Source organism: Schistocerca gregaria, chromosome 1 (assembly GCF_023897955.1).
Source record: "Schistocerca gregaria isolate iqSchGreg1 chromosome 1, iqSchGreg1.2, whole genome shotgun sequence".
In the NCBI taxonomy this organism is placed as follows: domain Eukaryota; kingdom Metazoa; phylum Arthropoda; class Insecta; order Orthoptera; family Acrididae; genus Schistocerca; species Schistocerca gregaria.
This window is the reverse complement of record NC_064920.1, coordinates 978,591,740-978,607,651: the sequence shown is the minus strand read 5'-3', so window position 1 is coordinate 978,607,651 and position 15,912 is coordinate 978,591,740. Positions and strand designations below refer to the sequence as shown.

General features: G+C 42.8%; 1 protein-coding gene across 1 annotated transcript in view; it reads right to left on the bottom strand.

Annotated features, from left to right (window-relative positions):
* Window positions 1-15,912, bottom strand: part of LOC126277399 (frequenin-1) — a 250,221-nt gene that overhangs the window by 16,573 nt on the left and 217,736 nt on the right. The window contains exons 3-6 of the mRNA XM_049977355.1: window positions 13,639-13,687; window positions 13,436-13,525; window positions 1,353-1,431; window positions 1,121-1,209 (exon numbers count right to left, since the gene is read on the bottom strand). Of these exons, the coding sequence (XP_049833312.1) occupies window positions 1,121-1,209; window positions 1,353-1,431; window positions 13,436-13,525; window positions 13,639-13,687 (307 nt within the window). The remainder of the gene's footprint in view (window positions 1-1,120; window positions 1,210-1,352; window positions 1,432-13,435; window positions 13,526-13,638; window positions 13,688-15,912) is intronic.

Below are 15,912 nucleotides of genomic sequence, written 5' to 3'. Positions count from 1 at the left end.
GCTATTCAGTCTCTACACTGAATAAACAGTAAAAGAAACCAAGGGTAAGTTTGGAATGAGCGTAGATGATGCAGAATAAACAGATTGTACTGTAAGGTTTGAAAGTGATATTGTAATTCTGAAGAAATGGCAAAGAACTTGGAAAAGAAGCTCAAAGGAATGGACAGTGTCTTGGAAATTGACTATATCATGAACATCAACAAAAATAAAACTAATGGAATGTAGCAGAATTAAATCAGCCGATGCAGACAGAATTACATTAGAAAGTCAGACACTAAAAATAGTAGATGAGATTTGGAATTTCGGCAGCGAAATAACTGATGATATCCGAAACAGAGACTGAAAACAGCAACAAAAAGGGAACATCGAATACACGTTTATGCGTTTTGAAGTCTTTCTTGAAGTTGCTTGTTCATGCATAAATGAAACAAAGACGATACGCAGTTCAGGCAGGGGAGAACAGCTTTTGAAATGTGTTGCCACGATAGAATGCTGAAGATGACAATTGTAGATCAATAACTAATGAATACGTACTCTGAGCGTCTAAAATAATAATGGCATAATTTGACTAAAGGAAGTGATCGTTTGACAGAACAGAAGACATCAAGGTGTCATCAGCTTGGTAATGTATTGAAGGGTATATGCTTGGAAGGGGGGGGGGGAGGGGCATAAATTGTAGAGGGGGACCTAGGCATGAATACGATAAGCAATTTCAATGGATATAGTTTGAACAAGGTTACTCTGAGGTGAAGAGTTTTGCATAGGATTGATTGTCGTGGAGTGCTGCATCAACCAAGTCTTCAAACTGAAGACTATAACAAGTACATAATATATGGGATATGTGCACGGTTTCATGAGTTTAAATGAGTACGTTAATTTATAAGTTGCACGGTACAATAAAGAGACAAAATTTCAGGCGAATATCTGAAGAGTCATTCATTCTTAACTCTAATCAGCAGTAGTGGAATAACATTTTCAAACCTTAAGAAATACATGTCAGAATGTAAAGGAGATGTAGGTATCAACAAGCTGCTTCGTTAAATTTATATTTATTCCGAAAACTATAACAGGCCATAGTCAGTTCCGAGGTTTGCACATTTTGTACAAGAAAAATACCTACCACCATCTGATAGATGGCGTCCACAATGTTGTACATTTCGTCTCTGGTAATGTAGCCATCATTATCGACGTCATATAACCTGAAGGCCCCTGTAATGAAAAGCAATCATATTCTTCGTTAGATATTTCTATATAAAATGACGTAATAATAAAAATATATTAAAGCAATTTTGGATGTGTTTGGGAAAGAGTGCTTATTTAATAGCTATTGCTACAAAGACGCCGGCACTCACAATGCAACTTCTCGTCGAGGTTGCCTCTGGACGTGATGGACAGGGCCCGTATGAACTCTTCGAACTCGATGGAACCGTCCTGTTGAAAGGTTCAGCTTTAGATCATGCAGGCAATGTCTGTTTATTATCAACAGGTTATAAATATTTTATGAGGAATGCATGTTTCATCTACTCATTTGATATATTATTTAAACTTAATATTACAGTGGTGTGCAACGCTTAGCGATGAAAGTAAATTTCGCACGTTATGACACTATCAAGTAAAACAACTTGACGAAAATTGGAGCATACGCAGAAGAAGCTGATACATTATAGTACAGGAGGTGCTGAAATAAATGGCAATGAAACGAAAGGAAGTGACACATTTATTGAAAGACCATAACGTACTACTACAGCATGTCGTTCCATTCCTCCACCAGCGCGGTTCACAACTGGTGGATGGTCGTTGATGCATATGGACGTGCTGCTATACGTCTGCTCAACCTGTACCACACCTGCTCGATGGGATTTAAGTCGGAGAAACGGGTTAGACAGTGCATTCGCCGAATATCCTCTCGTTGGAAGAGCTCCTACACCTTCGCCGTTCGATGCGCTCGGTCATTATCATCCATAAAACTCAAGTCAGGACCGAATTCAGGCCTTAAAAGAAACACATGGGGAAGAAATATAGTGTCACAGTAACGGTGGCTGGTAGTTTACCGTGTTCAAACATTTGGAGGTGAATAAGTCCATGTAACGTTATGACTCCCCACATCATAACTGCTGGACCACCAAAACGATCATGTTGGACAATTCTGGAGGTAGCACCATATGGCGAGATGTGGGACTCGGTAATACATCCAGAAAAATTGTTGAACCAACGCCTTTTGGCGGTGACTTTATTCCTATATATATATGAAGATCGTAACCGTTCTCGAAAGAACAGATACCGTTGATGACCGTGCAGCTCAGATGGATAGAGCGTCTGCGATGTAAGCAGGAGATCCCGCGTTCGAGTCTCAGTCGGGGCACTCATTTTCAGCTGTCCCCATCGAGGTATATCAAGCTGAGGGTTTAGTTAATTATCATTTATTCTAGAGAAGCTGCATGGTCTGTTCTTTCTAGAAGAGTTACTATCTTCATATATACAGGGTGTTACAAAAAGGTACGGCCAAACTTTCAGGAAACATTCCTCACACACAAATAAAGAAAATACGTTATTTGGACATGTGTCCGGGAACGCTTAATTTCCATGTTAGAGCTCGTTTTAGTTTCGTCCACCTACGCTCAGTGGAGCACGTTATCATGATTTCATACGGGATACTCTACCTTTGCTGCTAGAACATGTGCCTTTACAAGTAAGACACAACATGTGGTTCATGCACGAAGGAGCTCCTGCACATTTCGGTCGAAGTGTTCGTACGGTTCTCATCAACAGATTCGCTGATCCATGGATTGGTAGAGGCGGACCAATTCCATGGCCTCCACGCTCTCCTGACCTCAACCCTCTTGACTTTCATTTATGGGTGCATTTGAAAGCTCTTGTCTACGCAACCCCGCTACCAAATGTAGAGACTCTTCGTGCTCGTATTGTGGATGGCTGTGATACAATACGCCATTCTCCAGGGCTGCACCAGCGCATCAGGGATTCCATGCGACGGAGGGTGGATGCATGTATCCTCGCTAACGGAGGACATTTTGAACATTTCCTGTAACAATGCGTTTGAAGTCACGCTGGTACGTTCTGTTGCTGTGTGTTTCCATTCCATGATTAATGTGATTTGAAGAGAAGTAATAAAATGAGCTCTAACATGGAAAGTAAGCGTTTCCGGACACATGTCCACATAACATATTTTCTTTCTTTGTGTGTGAGGAGTGTTTCCTGAAAGTTTGGCCGTACCTTTTTTGTAACACCCTGTATAGTTAAGGGCTATCCAGCCATTCACCTCGGTTTGTGCGAATGCGCACAGGTTGCCCGGATTCTTACGGGAATCGTCACCTTAGTTGTGCGCGAGTAATGAGTGGATGAGCAAATATCTATTAGCTACATTACGTATGTGGATTGCGGACAGCTGAGAATGTGAGACTCATGGGAAGCGTGCATGGGATAAGACGCAGCAGTCGTGCTACTCATCTGTGTCCTCGGTGGACCATATGGAGCCGGCACGGTAGCTCAGTGTGTTCGGTCAGAGTGTTAGCTGCCCTCAGTAATAAAAAAAAAAAAACTGAGTCAATCGATCAATAACGAACTTACAAAGGTGGCTTACAATGTCCGCTCCGAGTAGATACGACAAAAGAAAAATGGATAGAGCGTCTGCCATGTAAGCAGGAGATCCCGGGTTCGAGTCTCGGTCTGGGCACACATTTTCAGCTGTCCCTATCGACGTATATCAACAACTCACGTCCGCAGCAGAGGGTTTCAGTTAATTATGACTTTATTTTTGTTGATGACGACACAGTACCACATCGAACAGCTCTTGGGACTAAAAGTTATTCGGCGAATGGACTGGCCAGCCGGTTCCCCCTACTTACACCCCATTGAGCAAGTATGGGATGGGTTGGGGGGACGTATTACACCGCGTGTACTGGCACCGACCGGCATTGGTGTACGAATGAAACGCCCTACCATAAGAGCTCCTTACCAAAGTTTCGGCCAGTTGCAGAGCATTCGCTGCCGCCCGAGAAAATCAAATAGCCTATTAAAAAGCATGTCTCACCTTTTCTAACGTATCAGAGAGACGTCAGTGTGTTTATTGTCTTTGAATAAATATATTACTTCTGTTCGGCGCATTGCGCATTTCTTTCAGTTACCTTCTGTGCTATACTGTCACAGTTCCTTTATGCGTAGTCCGAGTTTCATGAATCTATGTTATGTGGCAGTATCACATCGTGCGGAAGCTATTTTCATCCTTAAGTTTTGCACGCCAGTGTACTTAAATTCTGCACCACCAATGGCAGACATGATTACATTTATCTCCCTCTTCCTCTGTCTCTTTCTCATTTATTTTCTCATTGTTTCTATATGGTCTTGCGTTACCGTTCTGTGGCGGTTTAAAAAAGATCTAGCTTTTGCGTCTGATTATTAACTGAATTGACAAAACTATTGTAAAATGTGCTAGATGTGAGAGGTCATTCGCTTCTGTCGATGGCCTTTTCGAAAGCGAGTTGAGGAGCGGATAAATGGTCACAGCTCTCTCTTACAATAGGAGGGAAATTTAGCTCCAAACGTTAATGAGCGACAATTGGGGTACACAGAAGTTAATGGAAATTGTAGCATTAACATAGTACAAGGAGTGTCTCAACGCCGCATGCTGTTTTCAATACTTCGTTCATGGTAACGGCTTTCTTTCCAAATAAATTGCTGGGGTGGGGGGAAATCGAATGGGGGAGGGGGGGGAGGGTGAACTTATACGCTGTTTCCATTCGCTGGTGTGTACGGCTCAGTGCAGGATAGTTAGAAAGAGAAACAATAAGTTTAACTTCTCTAAATGGGAATGGGAATGTCAATATTTCAAATATTGCGTGGCAAATCGTCTGTCTGAGTAAAGGCTACACTATAGACCAGTGAACTGGAATGCGAAGAGCACAGAAATTCCAATTTAGGCAACTACGGATTAATAACATCGGCAGTTCGACCTGTTATGAAATCAATTTTTGGTAAAATAATGAAAAGTGCAGGTACTACATTCTTCTTTGAGACGCAACGAAGTCTACTGCGTTCAACATCGATATTGCAGTGACTGTGTTGTTATGAAGAGCGATGTAATGTTCCTTCCGGCATATGGAAGTCTGGTTCCAGCCGTGAGTCGTGCGTGGATAGCCGAAGTTGTTAAGCCGACTGCTCGCATGAAACGGGTAATCTGGGTTCGAGCAACGGTGCTGCACAGATTTACATTGCCGCCATTCCCTTATACAGCTCATGATTGTTCGTATTCGCAATTGCGAATACATTGTATGTAAATGATTTAACTGAATATCACAAGATGATGACTTAGAACCGGGAAGATATATGTGGAAACAGAGGACCTGGTAAGCTGTGTTATAGGCGATTGGAACGCTATAGCAACATCGAATATCTTTCATATTATCCTGTCCCTACTTATTGTTAGTGTTTCTCATATATTCCTTGCATCGCCGATTCTGCGAGGAATCTCTTCATTCCTAATCTTATCAGATCAATTATCAAAATCTTTGTGCAGCAACAATGTTTCAATAATCTTATTTTTAAGCTGTGCCCGCATTGCCATCGATATATTTCCTTGTGGACGTATTTGTGTTTCGTTACCTAGATACGGTTTCCCTGATATCTTGGTAGGCGGTGCCCTTGCGGCGCTTCGAGCAGGATTTAAGAGCAGTGATATCTTGGTAGGCGGTGCCCTTGCGGCGCTTCGAGCAGGATTTAAGAGCAGGCGCAGCTCACGCTTGACATCTGCGTGCTACGGGTTGTCTGTTTTGAAGGAGTCCCTCTGGTCGCGGTCTAGGCTTGCAAGCCGTGGTAGTCCACTATCCCTGTTTGGATGGTGGATGATTACTTTGAGGAGCAGCCTGCTGCTACTAGAGAGCTGTCGTATCTCTCGGCTTGTGCCGTAGCGGGCCACAGGCTGCAGTTAGCTAGGCGTTTCCTGCCGCCGTAATTGATGGAGGTGGCCACGTACACTGTCCTTAATTCTCCTAACCCGGGCCCAAGAATAACGGTGAGTGCCATTCCTTGTGTGCGGTAATGTGCTCGCTGTGGTTCGTGAAAATCCTTGTGCTTTTGCTATTGAATTTCGTATGATGTTTTTGCTATATGCGGCTAGGGCTTATATTGCTGGCCGCTGTTTTGGCTAAACCGTTAACTTCGATCAGCATCATGATAATAGGGGTGGGCCAAAGTTAAATATTTATTTAATTGTAAGAGCCTCTGCTTTACCTTTTTCTGTTTGTGAGTACCTGGCATGGAAAGATTTGCTTTTACTTGCACTATTAATGGGTACGTTTTCTTGTTCGAGTACTTCAATTTTTAAAACAAATGTTCTGGTAACTCTTAAGTAGTTCTTGACAGAACGTAGGGGAGCGATGCGGAAGACCTGCACCGCCGTATTACGTAAGGTCCTAATGGCGGTGGTTTGCCGTCGCCTTCCTCCGACCGTAAAAGGGATGAAGGATGATGATGAAGGCTACACAACAACACCCAGTCATCTCTGGGCAGATGAAAGTCCCTAACATGCCAATGCAGTTTTATGAGCTCCTTCAGGTTGGCAGAATTTTGTAAGGCCTTGCGTTGTCCAGCGAGGTGTTTGATTTTGATCTGTCCATCACCGCGTATGAGAGTTCCCCTACGTTTCAACATTGCAGGAACGCAACATGCCGGCACATTGGGAGATCAGTCAGGTTTGACCGACCATTTTGAGATGATAACAGACACCTCACCCAATGATTCGCCCGGTTTTTGTTTACTGCCAGGTCTCCGTAGACATTCTGCAAGGGCCTATGAATATCTGTGATGCTCTAGTTTTCCACCAAAAGACAGCTCTCTGCTTGGGACGCACCTCCGTTACATGGGCCATTTTGAAGGCTACGTATATCTCCGCCACCTACTTCATTAAACTGTAGGGTCTGGAGCGTATTCTTCCAAGAAGTCCCACATCTAATTTTTCAGTTTTTTTCAACCAAACCTGGCAGACAAATAAAATGTGGTTGAATTGCTTATTGAACACCCCACGTACATCATTCCACGTCTTTCCAGTTGGAATATTCTCGTGCCTCTAGACTGCTTCCAAGTGTACTTCTTCCTCTTCCGAGTCTTTAAAAGTATGTTGTCTATCAAAAGCTGAAAGCTCATTTAGTATTTCTCCTTTTCATTCCTACTACTGAGTCCATGTCCCCAATTAACTATGAGTTTAATCCTTTCTCTACTACCGTGTTCAAGTCCCCTATGAAAGTTAGATTATCATCTCCATTTACATACCGAATTCAACGTTCACTGTTCTCATGCACTTTTTCTATCTGTCCATCTTCAGCATGTGACGTCGGCATGTATATCTGAACTATTGTTGTTGGCGCTGGTTTGCTCTCTAGCGGATCATAACTGTCCTATCACTGAACTGTTCATGGTAACTCAACGTCTTACCTATTCATAATTAATACTACATTTGTTACACGATTTTCTGCTACTGTAGATATTATCCTGTACTTGCCTAACCAGAAATCCCTATCGCCTTTACATTATACTTCACTGTCTCCTACTGTATCTACATTCAGCCTTTGTATTTCAATTTTCAGATTTTCTTGCTTTTTTTAAATTCGTTCAGACTTCCTGGTTTCATGCTCCGACTTGTGAAATGTTACGCTTCTGTTGGTTATTCAGTCTTTTTCGCATAGTCACCTCCCCCTTGCCACATCTCTCCTGGAATCTCGAGTAAGGAACTCGTCTCGAATCTATTGCCAACTTAGAGATCACGATGATACTGTGTGAGTTCTTTTCACTCTTTTTTCTTTTTTTTATTGCAGGCCACATTTCCTATATACACGTCGTGAGTCGCTAAACCAGCGTTATTACCTTCGGCGTCCTTATGTTGTCGATCATTGCTGATTATGCACCGTTGTAGCGGCAGTGTTCCAGCAAAAAGGGAAGGGATTCGCCTGAATCTCTGTCCGCTCCTCCACCCTCTTTGACACGACCGTTGGCAGAACATCATAAGTACTCGAAAGACATTTCTTATGACTTTCATTCAAAATTCAAGCATTGCCTGAAATCGAACCCAGGAGCTAGGACGTTTTGTTTACTACTCAAAAATGCTATCTCTAGACTTGGGTCTGAAGAAACCACACAGTGAACTGCAAAGAATGTTTAGATTCAGACGTAGATCAAAACTAATAGTGATCAATAGTGAGTTTAAATTCACAAACATAAGCAAATGGTCTATGAAATGGACTGTAACAGTGGAAGTTGATGTCAGAATGAGGCTAACTAGCAGAATCAGTCCCAAAATGTGTTACGTTTGGTGAAGCAGAAGAGCAACGGGATGAAAGAGACTAAGAACCAGCTATGGTAGTGCCAGTAATTCGAAAATTGGGACAAAACATACATTGCGATTCCGGAGAAATACCACAAAATTTGTGAGAAGAGTTTACATGTGAAAATAAACAGAAAAATTCATGTGAACATGTGTCCGATTTTCGATCGTTACGGAAGTGGAGCGAGTTGAAGACTACACATATCCATGAATAATTATGAAGGTAAGTGTGAATATTATTCACCGAAATGTTATGTACACGATGTGTTGGACAGAATAATGGTGCGACAGACGAGTGGTCCACCCAACCATCTTAATGCACTTGTCAGTGCGATGGAAGTTGCGGTGTTTTGTACATCGAATGTCATCTTGGCTGGCTATAATGTGCAAGTCATCAGATCTATCCGCCATGGTAGCATACACATCCCTCTTTTAACATCCCCATAAAGTCAATTGGGGTCAGGTTGAGTGATTCGGCAGCCTGTTAATGCGTCCTCCTTGGTCAAACCACCGTTGAGGAAATGTGTTATTCGGATACTGGGATACTTGTCTGGTACGGTGAACCGGTGATCCATCATGTTGCAGATACATTTCCCGTCGTTGCTGTAACGTCACAGCTTCCAGAAGCGCAAGTACGTCTTCTCTCACAAAATGTGCATATGCTGCAGCTGTCGGCACGGGCCCTATCACAAGATCATCAATGACGCCGCACCAGAGATTCATGGTTTCTGCTGTAATAAAATAGCCTTCTTCAGAAGTCGTACACGCTAATAAATGCCGCTAAGACATTTTTCATTTATTGGTGTGTATGACTTCTGAAGAAGGCTATAACCCCCCCCCCCCCCCCCCACCCCTTCCGGAGGTTCGAGTCCTCGGGCGTGGGCGTGTGTATTGTCCTAAGCATAAGTTAGTTTAAGTTAGATTAAGTAATGCGTAAGCTTAGGGACCGATGACGAAAGCAGTTTGGTCCCGTAAGACCTTACCACAAACTTCCAAAATTTGGAATCTTGCTTCCCTAGTGTCATATAGGTTCCCCATCGTGCGTGTATGAGAATTGCGGGTGTTCATGATTACACAGCGTGTAAACGTAGCTTCGTCTGTAAATAAAGTTTTTTGCACGACGTTCCTGTGTACAGCCAACCATTCATAAAATTGTTGTCTGCCTACTGAGTGACCTGGATGTAAATGTTGCACGGGCTGCACGTGAAACGCATACAATCCATCGGAATGTAACGTATGCCGCGCTCGCGTTTGTGGAACATCGAGCTGATAGCTAATCCTCCGTGTACTGGTGGTGTAGCTCCGTTGTAACATTGCTGTAATGTCGATCCTTCCTCAAACGACTGGATGGTCTCACGCTCTGATGTTACGTGTAAACTGGGTAGTACTCCGCATGCATGTATCATTGAAAAACCCTGGAAAATACCCTGGCACAGGGCAATCGTCGATCAGGGAAAAGCCTGTGGTGCTCTGTCAGAGTCTCATGGGCACTGCCAGTACAGTATCCGCACACAAACAACGTCCCCACGCCTCTTACAGGCTGGACCATTCATCTCTACCACCACTATTATGTCCACTACATTGTCTACACAACACTTCGGTAAGTAATATTCGTATTTATCTTCATATACCTTCACTGATGAGTGTCGTTCCAACCCGCTCCAGTTCCGTACAGATCGAGTACGGGACACATGTTTAGAGGACTTTTCGGTTTATTTTAACTTGTGGAATCACCTCACATTCCTCTTGTATCACACTGTACGTAGATAAGAATAAAATCTTGTCTGTTTTCAGATCACATCATTTAGAATAAAATGCTCCAGAATTCGGCAACTGACTCTACCATCTTCATCAGGAGTAAAAAAAGTACACCGACTGAAGCACGGTGTTCCCCTCGCACAGGCGGGACTGCAGCATCTGGAATCGTCCAGAGAGGATCGATTTGATGCATGCACAGGAAGGCGAGTTATGCATTTCTTGGTATCTTTGATAGCCGCGGGCTGAGTAACGTCAGGTGGCGCCAGGCCCTGGCACCAGATTTGAAACTGCCTCTTTCGCTTCCCTACAAAGTTAACCGCCTTTGCTTACACTCACATGTCTAAGGCCCACGTTCATATTACACTCATGTTCTGATAAAACTAACACCTTGAAATACTAGAGAGAGGACAGTCGTATTCACAAGACATGTAAGTTAGTATGTTCTGGAGAAATGAATAGCATTTCAGTCATCTCGGTCCAGAATGTGTCCTGTTGCCTAGTAGGGACAAGGTCCACCATGCGCCCTGATAAATTGATCCATGCGAGATGACATCGACGAGTATGGGGAGTGAATGGCGTCCTTCGGTACAGTCATCTATGCCGCATTCACTAGGTTCCAAAGTTCATCTCAGGTGGTCGGCATTGGGTCACAGCACTGCACACGTCGTTTCATCACATCCCACACATTGTCGATTCGCAAGTCTTCAGATCTAGCAGGCAAGGGCGAAAGGCTGACATACTGTGACATCAAGAGGGTACGTGTTGCTGCAGCATGATATGGTCGTGGATTGGCTTGCTGAAAAATGGCTTCTAGGGTACTGTGCAGAAAGGGTATGGGTACGGATCGTAGGACGTCATTCACGTAAAGCACACTGGTTACAATGCCCTGGATACGTAAAAACTTGTGATTGGCGCTTGTACCCAGTAGCACCCAACGTCATAAGACGCCGAGATGGCGCTGTACGTCTTGTGTGAATGCAGTTACTGTGACGCCGCTCCCCCTTGCCTGTGGTGAAACAAATTGCGCCCATCAGTTCCAAACAAACAGAACCTGGATTCGTCCGAAAAACCTATCTGATGCCATTCTTGTTTACAGTGACGTCGTTTTGCTGCCTACAAAGGTAACCCGTGCAACAGACTGTGAGCCCCGATACTGTATGATGTGTTACACTACTCGATTGTTGCACCAGGGCCTAGGAGGACGCAGAATTGTTCGGCAATGCCATTCGAATGAGGTGTCGATCTCCTCGGGGGCTGGTCTGGGCTGTGCGGACTGACCTATCCTGTCGTGTTCTACGGCCTTCCGTGAACCGTTCCGCACACATCCGTTGTACTGCTGAAAAACTTGGTCCTACACGAGCAGCAATTTCCCGGATGGATGCATCGCATTCTCTCATGCCAAAAATGCCTCGTCTTTCAAACTCCAGACGATACGGTTCGCGCAAACGTCCGAGAGGCATCCTGCACGTCTGCTCAAGTCACACTGCTCCATTACCTTCGGTTCATAGCGACGACAGCCGCATGCACATTTTACTAGTGGGTGGTGTTCTACGGCGATACTGATGTTGACCTTGAACCCGCAGGCCGACGTGGTTCAAATGTTAATTATTTCTGCAGAACACACTAATGAGCATGTCCTTTGAATATGAGCGTCCTATCTCCAGTCGTTCAAGCTGTTCCGTTATGAAATGAAATGATCGTATGGCATTGCTGGGCGGTAGGTCCCAGTCAGGTTCAGCCACCATGTGCAAGTCTTATTTCAGTCGGCGCCAGACTGGGCGACGTGCGGCCGGTGATGAGCATGAAAGAATGATGAGACAACACAGCACACAGTCCACGAACGGAGAAAATCTCCAGCCCGGCCGGGAACCGAACCCCGGCCCGCTGCATAGGAGGAGAGCACGTTACCACCCGGCTAATCACGCGGAATGTCCAGTTATTTCTAAACATGAGTGTATAATGTCTACCCCTTCAGTTTGTTTTCATCTCTTGTAAATCTGAGTCCCAACAGTAAACAGAGCGAATAGCAATAGCAATAGATCGCCACCGGCCATTTATAGTCTGAATTGCTGAAATTTATACTCGTATTCGGAGTAAATGGTTGGTGAAATCGTGAATGCTCTCATGTTCCAGCTACGAAGATCGCCTGCTCAATCGGCGATAGAGCCCAAATCGGCTACAATCATTCCATTCTAGTGCACTCCAGAGATGCGGATTGAGACCAGTCAAGATACGAAATTTGTTACGCACTGTTAAAGACGACATAGGTGTAAACGTTCCCGGAATACCTTGCCAGTCCCGGCAGCCAGTATTTTTTCACTCCTGAAGGCGATGGCAGAGACAGTTATCGAAAGGTCGCGTATTTTATTCTAAGTACTGCGATTGTAAAAACCGAGAATATTTTATTTGGGAATGTGTTCACGAAAAGATTCCAAGATATGTAGAGTTTACGAATCAACAGAGATCGTGGGTGAAAAAAGAAGAATATAAAGGATGTTCTTCCCTAAAGAGAATGCCAGAATAGACACCTGGTGCAGTTCGAAATAGAGCTCCACCTTAAATAATCTTGTCGGTAGAGGGATATTGCTCATAAATCTCCCTACTTCTCTGCTTATAACTTGTGTCAGGAAGTTACAGAAGTAAAGAGCAGGAAAGGAACAACATGATGAAATTACGAATAGTACAACAGCGGAAGAGAAATAAACCTCATGTATCGAAGTAACTGTACTACTGTCGAATGAGGTTTGGAAGCTATCAAAGTTATAAGAGTGCAGGCGAAATATATTAAGAGTATGTACTCATAAGAAACTGAAATGGAATTCAAAGATATCTTTCTCGAATGCTCGCATGAATCAAGATACTTTGTATGTAACTAAAAAGTAGACGACGGAAAAACTTGAAGAGGAAAATGAGGCACTGGAAATGTGGTTCTGTAGAAGATTTAAAGATTTGAGTACAGAGGGAAAGCACCAAGTGAAGAGAATCTAAAAAAAAGGAAAAAAGCACAAAGAATGGCACACCTTACAAAATGAGGGCCAATTACCGGAACATATACGACGTCATCCCAAAAGAGAGCATTGGAGACGTCCCTTGCGGGTCAAAAACAACTGTTACAGGTAAAGACTGCAGTATGCCCATCCGACTATCGCTGACACCGAATACAATGTAGCACGTACAGGTGGAAAGATCAAATCAAGAGAAAAATATATTTATCAAGACATCATGTCGGTATCAGTATTCAGTACTAGAAAAACAAAATCTGTAAATATGGAATTTTAATGAAAAAACTGTTTCCTTTCTGTAGCTATAAGAGTGATTATATTTTCCTGATAAGTGTGCTTAACTTACGTTGTTTTCGTCGAACACTCTGAAGACGAGGGACGCGAACTTGGACGGGTCGCCTTGTGGGAAGAATTGTTTGTAGATCTTGATGAAGCCCTATGGAAAGAACAAAAATACGTCATCGTTGTTAGCTGTTAACTGCAGATATTTTGACGGACTTACGGATATGAAAGTATAGGCTATGAATTATTTATTGGCAAATTTCTCACCTGTTCCGTCAGCAGGCCATTGGGGCAATCTTTCAGGAATCCCTTGTGCCTGAAAAAGAAAGGAAAATGTTGTTTTAGTTTGAAAATATCATAAAGAAATAAAGAAAATAGTAGAAATTGAATATCTGTTATCTGAGCAAGAAAAGCTGACTTTGGCAGAACATTGACGCCAATGCAATATACTTTTCAGCATAAATTAAGTAACTCTAATCTTCCCGATTTACGGATATCAGTGAAAACAGCCAGCTCAAAGTAAACGTATTCCCTTTGACCAGTATCTAATAGTTAGTCGGCAATATCTTATCGATTAGAATTAGGACTATTGCTGAGACAAGGAAAAAAAATAAGAATGTGCTTTAAAATATCTGATTATTTTCTGATATCTGGTATAGAAACCTTAGCTCATTCAATTTTTTGTCTTTACGTAGTGTGTTCCAGTCCCGTTAGGACTGTGACTATGAAAAATAAGAGTGATGGATTATGTTCACAAAATCACCGTATTTATTCAAAATTGTCTCCCCCTGAATCAATACACAGCCGAAATCGTTTTAAAGTTTTTTTTTGCAACAGTTGTCTTTTTGGAAGTGTATTTAGTACGGCAGTAGAGTTTTCTTGGATGCCCTAAGTTGGTTAGTAATGGTGCATTTTTTACTGCCAGCTTCAATTTGGGGAAACTCAAAGTTAGCTTGGGCCAAATCCGGCGAATTCTGTGGGCACTTAAGGACTGTGCTCCATTTGATGGCCAAAACTTGGCGCACGATCTTCATTTTGTGGGCTGGGGTGAGCAGGAACCTATCTTTCTGTACTCGGGTCGAATTCGACTAATCCACTGACTGATATACCTAACTTAACACAAAATTTAATTATAGGCACGAGCTTCCACGGCCGACTCAATAAAATCCTCCCGAGTGTGTGACAGTATTGTCAAAGCGTAAAACTTCCGACGTTTCTGCCACTATTGCAAATGGCTTTCATCAGGGTGTTTTTTGCTAACTATGGCCGAAATGTCTGATGTTTTACACACTGACAATGCGGTCACGCAACCAGAAGAATTTCACTGAAAAAAATGTCGCCTAGTTGCTCCATCGCCGTTTTCCGACAAGTGTCAGACACGCACTGTTCCATTACGGCCCGGGTGGCCGCTTTGATCTTCTACATAGCTCTTTAAGGATATAATGCCGCAACTCGTCACTAGAGAGCATTGCAGTTTGGTATTTTAAGCAGTCCTAATGAAACTGGGACACACTGTGTAGTCACCATCTTCTCTTTATGTGACATGATAATTTAACTTGCATTAATTACCGTTCTGTAAGTAAATTAATATGAAAAATTACCTCTAAAAATAAACATGCTTCATGTAGTAGAACACTTATTTTAGTATTCTTTTTAGTGTGCTTAGTGGTTTAATTGAAGTTAATGTCTAAAATCCCCACTACAGCTTTGGTGCGTTCACTGCAAACTTAACGACCGTCTGTATATAGTGTGGAGCCAACTCAAAGAGGAATGCGAATTACTCAAAAGTATATATTTTTTCAACATGCTGCTTGAAACGTTGCTGCAAAATAACCGTGTACGAATAGCTCTGCCTTTTGGTTACTCCAGAATTTGCGTGGATACACTGTTTCGACGACTTGTTTCATGTGCTGTGTGTAGAGATTTAGAAAATAGAGCGCCGTTTCAAATGATCTTTAAGTAAAAGACGGCGAACTTGTGAAGAGAAGAAGGATAGAGTTGAAATCGTTTCACTTTGTGATATGATAACACGAATAACTAAAAATTAGTTTCTAGTCTAACGGAAATATCTGTAACAGTAAGTACGAGATTGTGATACTTAATATTGTGGATGTTCATCGTAAGCAACTGCAGTTCAAAGATCCATTGTGATAGTTCGATAGATAGCTGTTAAGTAGCTGTGACCGAACCGAAGCGTATCATCTAGATTCATAGACACGCAGAAACATATGTTTCAACTCAGTAAGAAAGGAGGCGAAGAATGAAGAGAAAGAAAGACTTTCGAATATATTCATGAAAGGACAAGAATAACAGCTGACGGAGAATTTCCCAGATAGAAGATAGTATCCACTGCCGCACGGAGGGTGAAGAACACGTTGCTGGCCTCAATTGTTACATTAGGCTGGCACTTAGTTAACGATTAGTACTTTACACATCTTCAGCAACTGTGAGCATATTTGTTGAAAAAAATCAGCAACCGGTTGCACAAAAGACATTATATTTCGGACACCTAGTTCCCTTCGTCAGATGACTGTACAGAAA